Genomic DNA, 13,921 nt, shown 5'->3' with positions numbered 1-13,921 from the left:
ATGACTGAATCCTTTCATTACTTACAACTTTACTTGACCTGTCAATTAGTCAACAATGGATAGCAACAGCCCGAAGGGGACCAAATGTGAAAGTCCACATCACTTGCACAACAACATGTGCCTTTCTACTCAGCAAGTGCTAATTGCATATCACCTGTAGCCACTTTCCCAATGGACGTCCATCATGGCTCAACACTGCAGTTCAGTTTCCACCTCCACTTGTCTGTGGCTGGGGAGTGTCAGGAAAGTAGGAACTTAATTACGCCTTGGTGATGGAGAGGGATCCTTGAGCTAAACCTTCTGCAGTGAATTATAATGAGACGACAGTGATGACAGCTGTTGAACTACAGTGGCAAGAAAAAGTATGTGAACCCTTTGAAATTACCTGGATTTCTGCATAAATTGGTCATCAGATTTGATCTGATCTCCATCTGTCACAACAATAGACAAACATAGTGTGCTTAAACTAATAACACACAAATGATTGTATTTTTCTTGTCTATATGAACCAAGAAAGGATAATATGCTACTTTTGACAAAGACCTGGAGGCGAACAGTGAGGACGAGTCTGTAGATGTCTTTATAACTTCTAGGTCTAATATAGGATGTATCAAGACCCACGTGGTGCGCACCATAGAGGCCTGAGGCTCCATGCACTTTGAGGTCCACGAAGCGCAAGCTGCTTTCTGACTCATCAAAGTCCTGATGCGAAGAGAGGCCAGTGCATGCTTGGTCCCGTTTAACGCTCCTCGGGAGTCCAATCCCAACGCGCCTTACTAAATTTGAGAAACGCACAACTTGCCCTCATTCTCTGAAACAAGCTGTGCACCTGACACCGGTGCTCTTCCTTCCAGATTTACATTGACGAAGGAAAAAAATCAGTATTGACTGTAGGCAAGTTGTTTACGGACCAGAAATTGCTCAGATGTTACCTAGGCCTAGGATATATCTGCTGGATACCATAGATTGAGTCATTTGACATTTATGGTGGACCTATTCTCTAACCGTAGACTTGATTGCCCTTACACACTAGCAGATACTTATTGGATTCAATCACACTAGAATAACATTAAAGAGAGGAAATTCCACAGAGGCAATAATTCAAGCCTCAAAGCCTAGAGTGATGTCATCCTCTAGCAAGGGGGGCATGCATGAAGTATCCCAGCAAATTACATATGTACCATTTGCTTAGGTACTTTCGGCACTGTAGGCAGAGTCATTCACACAACATTGAGAAACATCCATAAACCCATTTGGGCCTAGATATTGAAGAGCAATACGGCATTTGATTTAATCACACCAGTTAAGCCAATAGTAAAGGTGACTGTGGGGAAAGGGAAAAGGGGGATACCTAGTCAATTGTACAACTGAATGCATTCAACTGAAATGTGTCTTCCACTTTTTACCCAACCCTTCTGAATCAGGGGGGGGCTGCCATAATCAACGTCCACATCTTCGGCGCCGGGGAACTGTGGTGTAGTGTAGGTCATTTTTGACTGACAATGAGATGATCAGTAATCTCACATTAGGCTACATTACATAATCTTGTCCTATTCGTGACGGTATCAGAAGGCACTTTATGTCCAAGTGATCCATAAATTAATTAACGTAATTCACCAAAATGAAACAATTGCAAAGTAAGTTGTGCTTGATATGCATTTGAACAAGGCATGTTGTAGTTTCCCTCCTTCGGATTGTTGCGTATTGAAGAAATGAGAACAACATCAATCATAAAGCATTATACAGAATGTTGACTTCTCTTATTTGATGTAGCACCATAGCAATATGGTAACATGACACCTTTCAACCTGGACTCAGGGATAGATGTAACAAAGTAAATATAAATCTGTCTCCCTCCATTTAGTATGATATGTTACATTTCCGTATGATATGTTACGAATTGCAATTCGTACAATATGTTAAAAAAAAGTGCAATACGTATGATATGTTATGAATTCCAATTTGTTGTGGCTAACTTTAGCTAGGTGGCTAACATCAGCTAGGCTAGGGTTAGAGGTTAAGGTTAGGGGTTAAGGTTAGGAGTTAGGGGAAAGGGTTGGCTAACATGCTAGGTAGTTGCAAAGTTGCTAATTAGCTAAAATGCTAAAGTTGTCTGTGATGGGATTTGAACACACAACCTTTGGGTTTCTAGACGTTTGCGTTATATGGCGTCCATCCTCCCCGACCAACCTCCCTCTTTTAGTTTTAGCATAAGTAACCTTCTGTCTTATGTAACTATAACAAAGTAACATATCATACTAATTTGAGTGTCACAGATTTACATGTACTATGTTACGTCTAATCTGAGGCCAGGCTGCAACTTTGGAGGCACAATATAAACATCATGGTAATATATGGATAGGCCCCTAAAGTTTCACCCTGGTCGATGAATTCCTTGGTGTCGCGTGAATGTTTAATATCATTGACCGAGATATCCATCTCACCCAATCCATGCAACAAAAAAAAGTCTGAGGAGACGACGGTGTGACGTTTGAGCGAAACGGAAGCGGCACGGGGTTGGTTCTGTATAAATAGCCATCAAAAGTTTCCAAGCAACAACAGAAGCAAGTGCAGTACCCACGAGAAGAAAGAGTGAGGACCTGAGCTGTGAAATAGAAAGGGAGAGAATAATACCAAAGACACGGATCGTTGCCAAGAGAAATTAGCTGAAATTCGACTTGTTTCGCATTCTCTCAGTTCAAGCGCAAGATTTTGAGCACCATGGACAGCATCAGGGTTCGCGCACTCTTCTACCTGGGCGTCTGTCTGTCTGTCTTCAGTGTTGTTTGCCAGGGGCAGATGTCAGATGACAACAGACTCTCTTCACAAGAGGAACAATTTCCACTGGGATATGTCACCAGAGATTTGGTAAGTCACTTTACTAATTCACTTGGTTTTGTCCTTTTTGAGGATTTTAGGATAAAGCATTTTGTTTCGATTCAAACCAATCCAGGACTTGTTCAAGTTTGATCTATTGATCTATTATTTACCATCAACTGATGTGTGACTATTCTTTGATAGAGATGGAGGATAGTCTACTTTTACCTTACTTATTCAAATGAGCTATGTAGGCTATATGTTATCTACATCAGTGGTTCTCAACTGGTTTTGCCTAGTTACCCACATTGAACCAGGTTGTCTCAATCGTGGCCCAATATTCGCATAACGAAAAAGCATCGGCAAAATACATCCTGGAAAACTTTAAAAAAAATATATATTATATTGATATTACCTCTTTCATTGTCAATAATAAAATTTGGCCCATATTCTTGATGAAGAATGTTAGGAAACTCGCTGGTTTGAGACCACAAAATCAACCAAAATAGTGCTGCTCTATATTGACAATACTGTGATTTAAGAATTATTTTCTGAGAATATATTATTTTAAAAATTACGTTAATTATAATTTCTACACACTTGAATTCTAGTCCTTTAACTTCAGACTATAGTATTTTTTCATAAAATAAAAAAATAAAAAAGTTGTTTTACTCAGACACCAATGGCCCATTCATAACTTCACTCGACCCAAATGTGGGTCATGACCCACCAGTTGAGAATCGCAGATCTACATGATACATTTGTGCCCATTCTTTCCCAATGTAAAGTAGCCGATTCTATCGTCCCAACTTCAAGCTAATGTCGAAAAATCGATGACATGCAATATTTATTTAGTCTGATAATGAAGATGGTTCTAATAATCTTTATTGGGGACTTTTTTTCAGGCTAATGCGCTCGAGAGGCTTCTGGAAGGGGTACAGCAAAACGACAGGATAGGTCTATCAGTGGAGAAAAAAGCAAGTCTCATTCCAAGGGTAAGTAAATTAAGTCAAGAACCTTCGTTCTTTCACATCTACCTCATATCTCTTATTTCCAAAACGCAACAGGTTGTACCAGAGCCATCTATTTGGAGAGCCAGCATAGCCTATGGTGCTGTGAGATGTTGTCTGTTACATTGAAGATGCTTTGATTTGGGAACAGAAATGTGCATGTAGGACCTAATGAATTTAGGGAATTTCTCTCTTCTCTCATATATACAGTGTGATGTTGGAGAACGGTGCGCTATGAAGCACGGGCCGCGCATTGGAAGGCTTTGTGATTGTCTGCGAGGCACCGCGTGCAACACATTTTTCCTGCGTTGTTACTGACCCCGGTCACATACCCATACCCTCAGACGCACAACGTTTCCGAGACCCAGGCGTGTGATACTCCCATGCACGCATGCCCTTACCAATGTAAATGTCAGTCTGCATGTATGACTGTCTTGAGGTCATTTGTCTTCTCGAAGTATAAGTAAATGTATTTCTTTGTTTATTAAAACGTCTTCTTAAGCTCCACGTGTCCTCTTGCATTGTAGAGTACTAGCCTTTTGATGACCCATTGAAAAAACAGTTCACTTACTATTTTCCTATTGCATTTGTAGCCCTACACCTACATTTTAATCCGTTTTGGTTAAACTCCAAATGGGTTGCTTATAATGACATTGACAATTGAAACATTGGATTAAGTTTCATCCATCAGAAATACTGTCTAAAATGCTATTTTTATTAGGCCTACATTTATTTAGGTCGGAATTTTGAACACATTTTAGTTCATGGATAAAAGACCAAGGTGATAACTGCACATTTGGAAGTAATTTTACATTGTTGCAATAGATCCTAGGCCTTAATCTTGCCCGAGAGATGCATTCACGGCTGTCTTGCTGCAGATGTCTTCACTCCATAATGACTAGGCCTATGACTAATTGTGCTACCATCATAAGACATTACAATCAAATATGAATCAACCTCTCAAGAATTGAGTTGACCTGGATGGACAAGTGTTGATCTTTAATACCAGATGGATTTGGAGTCTGTCTCAGTCATTGGTTAATGGGCCAGTGTATATACAAACATTTATATGATGCACATTTCTATCACCAATAGTTTATATCAACCTGTCTGACCTTTTGGCTGAGATAATATGAAAATAATGTAATAATGCGTGAGATATGAAGATGACCTATGGCCTTTTCAACCAGCAGATTTCAGATATTAAAAGCCAGGTGTCTTCAAAAATTTGATTCTCATGTATTATATATATCTACTTCCACACTATAAGGTTGGAATAATACTGTGAAATTGTTAAAATTATGATAATGCCCTTTAAGTGTAAGAGCTGTTGGAAAAGACCAACTGAAATATCAGCCTGTTTTGGTGGGATGGCGTTTTGGCCTACCTGGTGACATCACCAGGTGGTAAATTAGTGGATAGACCAATAAGAAAGAGAGTTCCAAACCTCTCTACCAATAACAGCTAGTTTTCAGTTTCCCCTCCACTCTCAGACCACTCTGGCCAAATTCTTTCTAGAGAAATAGCTTATTTCTAAGAAGTTATTTTTGACCATTTTAATTCAAAACAATCACAGAAACCATGTATCCTTCAAATCTTTTTATGAAAATAAAATAGTGCCTTCAGAAAGTATTCATAGCCCTTGCCTTAATCCCATTTTGTGTGTTACAGCCTGAATTCAAAATTGATTAAATAGATGTTTTTATCATGACTCAGTATATGATCCAGATGCAGACACGAGAGGCGGATAGTTCGATTCTCAGAACATTTATTATAACAAAGGGGCAGGCAAAAGGCAGGTCCAGGGCAGGCAGAGGTTTGTAAACCAGATCAGAGTCAGACAGGTACAGGACGGAAGGCAGGCTCAGGGTTAGGACAGGCAGAAATGACAGAACCGGGAAGACTAGATAACAAATACTTGAGAACAGGAAAAACGCTGGTAAGACCTAACAAGGCGAACTGGCAACAGACAAACAGAAAACGCAGTTGTAAATACACAGGGGATAGTGTGGAAAATGGGAGACACCTGGTGGGGGGTGGAGACAAGCACAAGACAGGTGAAACAGATCAGGGTGTGACAGTTTTTCATCTCACCTATCTACACACAATGCCCCATAATGACAAAAAGAAAACATGTTTGACATTTTTGCAAATGTATTGAAAATTAAATACAGATATATCTCATTTACACTAGTATGACACTCCAAATTGAGCCCAGGTGCATCCTGTTTCCATTTATCATCCTTGAGATGCCACTACAACTTGATTGGAGTCCATCTGTGACCAATTAAATTGTTTGGACATTTAGAAATGAACACACCTGTGTATATATATATATATATATATGGTCCGAAAGCTAACATTGCATGTCAGAGCAGAGACTATACCATGAAGTCTAATTTACTATCTGTAGAGCTCCAAGATATAATTGTGATGAGGCATATACAGTATCTGGGGAACGGTATAAAAACAATTTGTAGATTGTTGAAAGTTTCCAAGCGCACAGTGGTCTCCACATTGGGAAATTGAAAAAATATTAAAGTACCCAGACTCTGCTTAGAACTGGCCGTCTGACCAAACTGAGCAACCGGGAAAGAAGGACCTTGGTCAGGGAGGTGACAAAGAACCCAAAGAACTGAGTTCCTTGGCTGAGACTGCAGAACCTGCCAGAAGGACTTCAGTTTCTACAGCACTTCACCAATCAGGGCTTCATGGGAGAGTAGCCAGATAGAAGCCACACTTGAGAAAAAGGCACATGACAGCACTTCTGGAGTTTACAAAAAGATGTGAAAGGCTCAGAGCATGAGGCCAAAAGATTCTGGGGTCTAATGATACAAAAATGTAACTCTTTGGCCTGAATGCAAATTTATATGTCTGGAGAAACCAGGCACAGCTCATTACCCGTCTAACACCATCCCTATGTGAAGCATGGTGGTGGCAGCATCATGCTAGGTGGATGCTCTTCAGCGGAAAGGTCTGGCAGACTGGTAAGTATAGAGGGAACAATGAATGGAGTCAAATAAAAGGAAATCCTTGATGAGAACTTGCTTCACAGTTGAACATCTGCAGAAAGACTTGAAGATTGTTGTTCACTGCCACTCCCAATCTAAATGGAGGATAGATGCTTGACTGCCATTTGACAAATAAAAATATTCTAGTGCTTTTGTCCATAATAATCTCATCATGTAGTAGGCTATATCTGCAAGCTGTTGGATTGAGCGCACGTGCCAAGACCATGGAGGGCACATATACTATATAACGCAAAATGTTTGTGCCAAAACCAACAGTAGAGTTTAAAATGTGATGGAAAGCCATTTAAAATGTGGGAATTTAACGCAAAAGTTATTTTTATGTCCACTACCTCATCATGCTTTTATCCGCAACAAGTAAATTAGATGGAAAAACACGGTGGGAAAATGAGCATATTGTTTTTATGCAGATTATTTTGACTATTGGCATGAAAATGTCACCAACTGGATGGAAACCTAGCTAGTAAGGTTGTTACCCAGAAATGAGTGGATAGTGATAAAAATGATACACTATTTATTGCACACAGTGATTCCATGCAAATTGTGACTTGTTAAGTAATTTTTACTCCTGAATTTATTTAGGCTTGCCATAATAAAAGGGTTGATTACTTATTGACTCAAGCCATTTCATATTTCATTCATTTGTAAACATTTCAAAAAACAATTCCACTTTCACATTATGGGGTATTGTGTGTAGGCCAGTGACAATCTAAATGTAACATGTGGAAAATGTCAAGGGGTGGGAACACTTTAATTCACTGTAGATTAACAAAAATGACATTGTGTGATTAGCTAATAGGCAATGTTTGTCCTGTCTTGTGGATATAAACCATGTTTGGTTCATTTGAGCTAAACGCCAAGGCCTACAGCCTGTGTCAACCTGTCAAAGTGTCATTGCACCTGATGTGATCATTAAATCCGTTAACTTCTCTAGGCTAGGGGGCAGTATTTTCACGTCCAGATGAAAAGCGTGCCCAAAGTAAACTGCCTGCTACTCAGGCCCAGAAGCTAGGATATGCATATTATTAGTAGATTTGGATAGAAAACATTCTAAGTTTCTAAAACTGTTTGAATGATGTGAGTATAACAGAACTTATTTGGCAGGCAAAACCCAGAGGACAAACCATCCAGTATTTTTTTTTTGAGGTCACTCTCTTTTCAATGGGAATCTAGAATTCTAAGGCAGTTGCTTGCAGTTCATATCGCATGCAACGGATGTCAACAGTCTTTAGAAATTGGTTGATGTTTTTCCTTTGTGTAATGAAGAAGTAGCCCCGTTCAGAACGAGGGTCGAGTGAAGTGTACTGTTGTGGTGGAAGCGCGTGACCTGAAAGCACGCTCCACTCTGGGGCGGCAGGGTAGCCTAGTGGTTAGAGTGTTGGACTAGTAACCGAAAGGTTGCAAGTTCAAATCCCCGAGCTGACAAGGTACAAATCTGTCGTTCTGCCCCTGAACAGGCAGTTAACCCACTGTTCCTAGGCCGTCATTGAAAATAAGAATTTGTTCTTAACTGACTTGCCTAGTTAAATAAAGGTACAATTAAAAATTTGCTTTCCTCCAGTTTTGGAACACAGTTTATCCCGTGTTAAATTTGATTGATTATTTACATTAAAAAAATAATGTACAGATGTGGCATGTACAGATCAGCAGCGCAACTGTCTGACCACTGTGGAAATTAACGTGAAATTCATCAGTGTATCGTTTCTGCTGTGTTGTGCACTTTGTCTGTTGGAGTAGAGGCAAGATTACCAGACGTCCTGTCGTTGGAAACGCATGACTCACACGAGCATAAACTGGTAAATTAGGTTAGGTATCCTGGCTATGATTCAAACAGCATAGTCATTTGATAAGGCTAAGAGAATAACTTAATGCTACGAATCAATTGTCTAGTATAATTGTTTAATGGTAAGAATATGATGATTTTTATTATGGTCTCGGCCCCAATATAGCTGTCATTTTCACTCTTCTATTCTAGATCCAAGATAGGGGACAGCTTCAGAGGGAATGGTCTTCCTTAGTTTTGAGAAATTCCTGGAGTATGTCAACGTTACGCAGAAAGCGAATCACAATTATTGTACATTATGGTCTGTAACTAACCACAGGCTTAGGCCTATCTTATATGCTTCACAGAGCTGTTTTTTTGTTGAGCTGTTTTGTATTTTTTTTTAAATATGCAGTTGGACAACTTGTTTTCAGTAGCCTAACCCTGTCTCCTTTCCTCATTTTTGTATTTTATAAACCAAGGGCCCAATCAAAACCTTTAACCAGGTTCCTGGGATATCCCAGTTAGGCCTACCAGCTTTGAGTAGGGCTCCAAGTTTCTCTAGTTGCCTTCAGTTTGATTCCGTGGTACTAGAGCAACATCTAGTGGTTACTCGGAAACCTACACCAACTTCAGTGCCCTTGTTTGGTTATTGCAATCGCTCACAAACAAAATCAACTTTGTCATTTACTTTTCTCTTTTAGTGCAATTCCAACATGGGCAAGTACTGTTCTGTCAAAGATGGAGCTCAACATGGCCACATTTTCTGCTGTCCAAGAGCATCAAAAGAGTCTGTGGAGCTCAATCTAGATTGCCCATGTCAGTTGTGCTGTTTTGTCTCCCTCCAACTGTAATGATAACAAAACTGCACATTTTCAAGTGAAAAATACAATGAATGCTTTCCTGGTACATCAAAGTGTATTGATACGAATACTGTAGGCCAAGTTGTGTTGTCGATTATATCCCTGAAAAGTGGACTTAATTACAACAAAAACCCAGATTTTCCCAGATTTCCCCCCCCATTTATGTTGTAATCTGTCAGCTGCTGAGGTTTGAAAACATCTTACACCTTTCCTAAAAATACATTATTTACAGTTGAAATGTAAAAATATGATAATCATTACTTTGAACAAATCTGGAAAATCTTGGCAATCACTAAGCTCAGAGACCAACCAACATTAAAAAAAGAGTCAATCAGTGGAAATCCAACAGTTCTTAAAATGAATGTGTGTCGTGTATATTGGAAACTCTATAGCCTATCAAAAACACTAGTAGTCAAATGTTAGTGTTTGCATTTAGAACCATGTCTGCAATGGAATCTCCAAACACACAAGATTTCACAACATAGTGATTGTAGACTTTCAGTAGAACACCAATACTGAAACTTGGAAATATGAAACCAGCATGACACTCATACTCCAGTACACGGTAACACTATGCAAACCCATCCCCTATTTTTTTTAATGTAACCTTTATTTAACTAGGCAAGTTAGTTAAGAACAAACTCTTATTTATGCCCCCATAAGACTGATTTTTGATCCATTCGAGTCACAGACCTAGTTATTAGTCCATGTTTCCAAGTGAGACAGGGCATTTGACACTATATTATATTCTTGGTTCTCTCAGAGAACAGAAACATGTGCCAGAAACTTGTTTGGCATTTGTCAGACAATTCTGTATACAGGCAAAAAATAAATAAATTCAAACGTAATTAAAGAACTATGTATGTGGCTTGAACGAATCCATCAATTGTCTTCTACTTAGAATGCAGCCAGTTCCCAACGTTCATCAATTTCACAGACTTTGTCTAGATCAAAGTACCGCAAGTTCACTGCTCAGAAGAGCCATTCCCTTTAGGGATAATAATTCCATTGACAAAACGCCAGACACTGTTCATCATTTGTCCTTTGGCGGGTTATAATTAGGGCTGGAGTTTCATTCTCAATCTTGATTTCATTTTCATTTCTTCAATAACAAAATTTAGAAACCGTTTTCCAGTAAGCCTGGCCCATTGTCAGATATACCGTTCTCCAGACCTCCATGCTGTTGAAATTCGGTGGCTCTGTTCATTCTTAAGAGTTTGAAATTAGCTGAGCGACTATGTTGAGGTCTATTAGTCTCTTCACTCTGGTGTACTGTGCTAGATGGACTCGATCTGCCTGCGGACTTTCTCGGAGGCAAGCCGGTCCAGCGAACGTTGCCTAGCGACCACTACGAGGGCGAACAGTATGGTAAGGCCCAACATGGCTCCCTCAAACTTCCAGAAAAGGTGTTCCTCCATCAGGGTAGAGCGGCAGCTATGTGTAGGAGGGAAACAAGCGTCTTCATTATGGAAATATTAGCTTGACTGAATAGTATTTCTGATATGTAAAAATCATAAATAAATCTTCATTCAAACTTAAATCAGTCTGTGTAGTAGTCTAAACATTTGAGTTTGTCTCCTGTAATCTATGATGAAAAAGTGCTTCATAGCGTACTTTTTATTATTAGTCAACTGTTTACGCAGATTAATTACATCCAATTCACACAAGATCTGGATCCAACCTGTCAAAATCAAGAGATCGCTCGGCATCACAGCAACGATCACAAAGAAATGTCAATAGCAGCTGTAGGGACTCACCTCTTGTACTCGTCTTTATTAGACTTGGTGCAGTTGATCCTCTCCACGTATCCCGTCTGAGTACATGCTGCCCATGACTTCTAGAGTGAGGACAGGATGGTTAAGGGTGCCTAGTCTACCAACTGCCAAATGATGCATCAACAAACACAAAACAATGTTTTAATTACAGTAATGTGTTGGTGGAAGGTGCAAGGCAATTTAATGGGTTTACACCGAATTTACAAGTCCAACAGAAAAGTTGGGGAGAGGGTTCTATTTTGGCTGGGAAGCATCCTAAACCAGAAAACAATACCAGTGTTCTCTTTCACTGAGCTATCTCAAAACCTGTCCACTTTAAAATCAGATACGAGTATCGAAGTTTCTCTATAGCTAACAGTTAAAAGGCCTTGTTGCAGCTTGAAATCCACTGTCATAAGCAACCATTTGGACTGTGAGGTGGCATAAACCATGACTACATTAACGGCATACATTCACATCACCCAACAATAAACTATTAAGCAGAGAACTATTGGAGGATGAAAGGAAAAGTCAGCAGAAATGTGGGGAGGGAGATGGACAAAGAGAGAGATCTCACCGACTGGAAAGCGTTGCACTGGGAGCATTCCACCGCAACCACAAACTCCTCCATCTGCCAACAGGGGGTGGTTACCGGCCTGGCCACTAGAAGACAAGCAAAACAAAAAGCCTTGAATCAGTATCTGAAAAGGGCTGAGAATAGTTTTGACAGAAATTGTGCTTAATGACAGAAATTATGCTTAATGACACGAACAGAGGCACACATTTTCCTATCCTGACAGGAGTCAAGCAAACTGGAGCTTCTACTGGAACATTGATATATGTTGCAAATAGTAGATGCACATATCAGCCCCACGCACAAACATGTGCTTCTCCTTGAAACATGTTGCTAACTTGCTATACTAAAAATGTATGAGCACTCTCATTTGTGTTTGCAGCACCACATCAATCCTGTACTCAAGTTCTCCAACTCATTCTTAAATACAGATAAAAGTATAGTACCTGTGGTCTTCTCCTCACTCAGCAGAGCTGCACCAAACACTCTGAAAGAGACAGTAATGACAGTTAAGTTCTGAAGCAATGCAGAGCATAAAGCATTATCAGCAAGAAGTACAACACCAGTATACTCACCTGAGAGACACCAAACCCCAAAAGAGTGCATGCAAAGCCAGGACTCTGGGCCTCAAGCACAACATGGGGATTCTGCAATCGCTCTCCATCCTCCCCATGCAGGTGTGTGAGATGTGTGCCACAATTACAACCAAGGCTGGAAGCTTGTCATAGTGGAATTATCCTCTATGGTCCAAAATGGCTGATACCTGTCACACAATCAAATGACCACTAAGAGACAAACAATGGGCAAGGGCGATACTCATGTTCAACAACTAAACACCTCTTTATCCCTCTTATAATTAGCAACCACTAAGACACTGTTTAAAGGTCAAAGAAGCTTATCTAGTTGCCACTTTTAATCTCATTACATGTCCAATTGAAGCATGCTGGTTCAAGTTCAACTGTGTCTAGAGCTGGACCTCAGACCCCTGTCTTCCAGTCATTTAAAACGAGCCCCCCCCCAACAGAAACAGCGTAGGTCGACTGTGGACACCTAACGTTACTTCTGTGGGGAAGGTCTGCTGCTAAACAGCTGTAACCGACTTCATGATGAATACATTAGCCAGGTGTGGTTTATCCAGCAATTTATCTCTGAACTCACCAGTGAATGAGACAATGCAGTAAACATTTAAACAGTCAACTGGACTTCAACCTTGATCTCATCTTTCCAATAGCGATATTAGGCAGCTCCTTAACGTTGTGAGCAAAGCAAATAACGCGGGTCGCTTTTAGGGAGTGCAGTTGTGGCCAACTAACGTTAGCTGGCTAACAGCTGGAAACAGTTACAACGCTAGCTAAGTTAATTAACTATTATCAGTTATATAGTGAGAAGATGGCATACTAGCACACTCACCAAAAGCCCTTATACAAATGCTGAAAGAATTGAACGTAAAAACCACGCCTGGCCAATGTATGCATCACGAAGCTAGCTAACTGTTAGCTAGGTAACGTCAATAGTAAACTGGGTTAACTTTTTTTTTGACAACGTGAAAGTAATAATTATATAATAGCTAGCTAGTAGCACTATCATAACTTCGTTTAGGCACTAACTAACCAACAAGTTAGCTACATGACATACCAAACAAGATGATTAGTAGCAGGCTATTTTGTTCCAAATAGTCTTGCTAGGTTAACAACTAACTCTACGTTAGCTAGTAACAACGTTATATAGTGAGAAGATAGCTAGCCAGCATAACTCACCAAAAGCCCTTCTCATACACATGCGGAAAGAATTTAACATAAAAATGTACCCTAAGATTACGATATTATTCGTTGAAAAACAAACCTTAAGATGTCGAACAAATTGTTGGTGTGATTAGGTTGCTTTTTCTTTCAGTTCCGGAGTAGCCGTCCAGTGGAGAAGAGCACAGCCATTTTGAGTCATGTTGTAAACGCTGATGAATACACACGTCATCAAATGCGTTGCACCCGTTCCCAGTACCGACAGCGCCCCCTAGCACTCGTCTTGAAAGCAGGCCTTTAATAACCTGTGTCTAGGTCTGCTGCTAGTGAAAGAACTGGAAAACAATTTATATGACAAATGATGTTGGATAAC

General features: G+C 40.0%; 2 protein-coding genes across 3 annotated transcripts; one reads left to right on the top strand and one right to left on the bottom strand.

The window, feature by feature from the left end:
• The first annotated feature begins 2,504 nt into the window (after positions 1–2,504).
• LOC112232400 (cocaine- and amphetamine-regulated transcript protein-like) lies at positions 2,505–4,331 on the top strand. Its single transcript, XM_024399409.2, has 3 exons — positions 2,505–2,868; positions 3,723–3,812; positions 4,038–4,331. The coding sequence occupies exons 1-3, from the start codon at positions 2,722–2,724 to the stop codon at positions 4,143–4,145; spliced, it is 345 nt and encodes a 114-aa protein (XP_024255177.1). The 5' UTR covers positions 2,505–2,721; the 3' UTR covers positions 4,146–4,331.
• Positions 4,332–9,517: 5,186 nt separating this feature from the next.
• On the bottom strand, positions 9,518–13,792 carry LOC112232399 (protein JTB-like). 2 transcript variants are annotated; one of them, XM_024399408.2, is made up of 6 exons: positions 13,652–13,792; positions 12,385–12,572; positions 12,256–12,296; positions 11,813–11,898; positions 11,239–11,318; positions 9,518–10,915 (listed from the first exon to the last, which is right to left on the bottom strand). In XM_024399408.2, the coding sequence occupies exons 2-6, from the start codon at positions 12,480–12,482 to the stop codon at positions 10,759–10,761; spliced, it is 462 nt and encodes a 153-aa protein (XP_024255176.1). In that variant the 5' UTR covers positions 12,483–12,572; positions 13,652–13,792; the 3' UTR covers positions 9,518–10,758. The 2 variants fall into 2 exon arrangements, with proteins under 2 accessions (XP_024255176.1, XP_024255175.1); XM_024399407.2 differs by having other exon boundaries at positions 11,239–11,315.
• Between the last annotated feature and the right edge of the window lie 129 nt (positions 13,793–13,921).

This window comes from Oncorhynchus tshawytscha, linkage group LG13, assembly GCF_018296145.1.
Source record: "Oncorhynchus tshawytscha isolate Ot180627B linkage group LG13, Otsh_v2.0, whole genome shotgun sequence".
In the NCBI taxonomy this organism is placed as follows: domain Eukaryota; kingdom Metazoa; phylum Chordata; class Actinopteri; order Salmoniformes; family Salmonidae; genus Oncorhynchus; species Oncorhynchus tshawytscha.
This window is presented reverse-complemented; position numbering and strand designations above follow the sequence as displayed.

Bases quoted from the DNA above. Each gene is read 5' to 3' on its own strand.
- LOC112232400 (XM_024399409.2), top strand. From the start codon at position 2,722: ATGGACAGCATCAGGGTTCGCGCACTCTTCTACCTGGGCGTCTGTCTG. The intron at 2,869-3,722 runs GTAAGTCACTTT...ACTTTTTTTCAG, and splicing joins GATATGTCACCAGAGATTTG to GCTAATGCGCTCGAGAGGCT. The intron at 3,813-4,037 runs GTAAGTAAATTA...TCATATATACAG, and splicing joins AAGCAAGTCTCATTCCAAGG to TGTGATGTTGGAGAACGGTG.
- LOC112232399 (XM_024399408.2), bottom strand. From the start codon at position 12,482: ATGGGGAGGATGGAGAGCGATTGCAGAATCCCCATGTTGTGCTTGAGG. The intron at 11,319-11,812 runs GTGAGATCTCTC...TCCTCACTCTAG, and splicing joins AGTGCAACGCTTTCCAGTCG to AAGTCATGGGCAGCATGTAC. The intron at 10,916-11,238 runs GTGAGTCCCTAC...TCCTACACATAG, and splicing joins AATAAAGACGAGTACAAGAG to CTGCCGCTCTACCCTGATGG.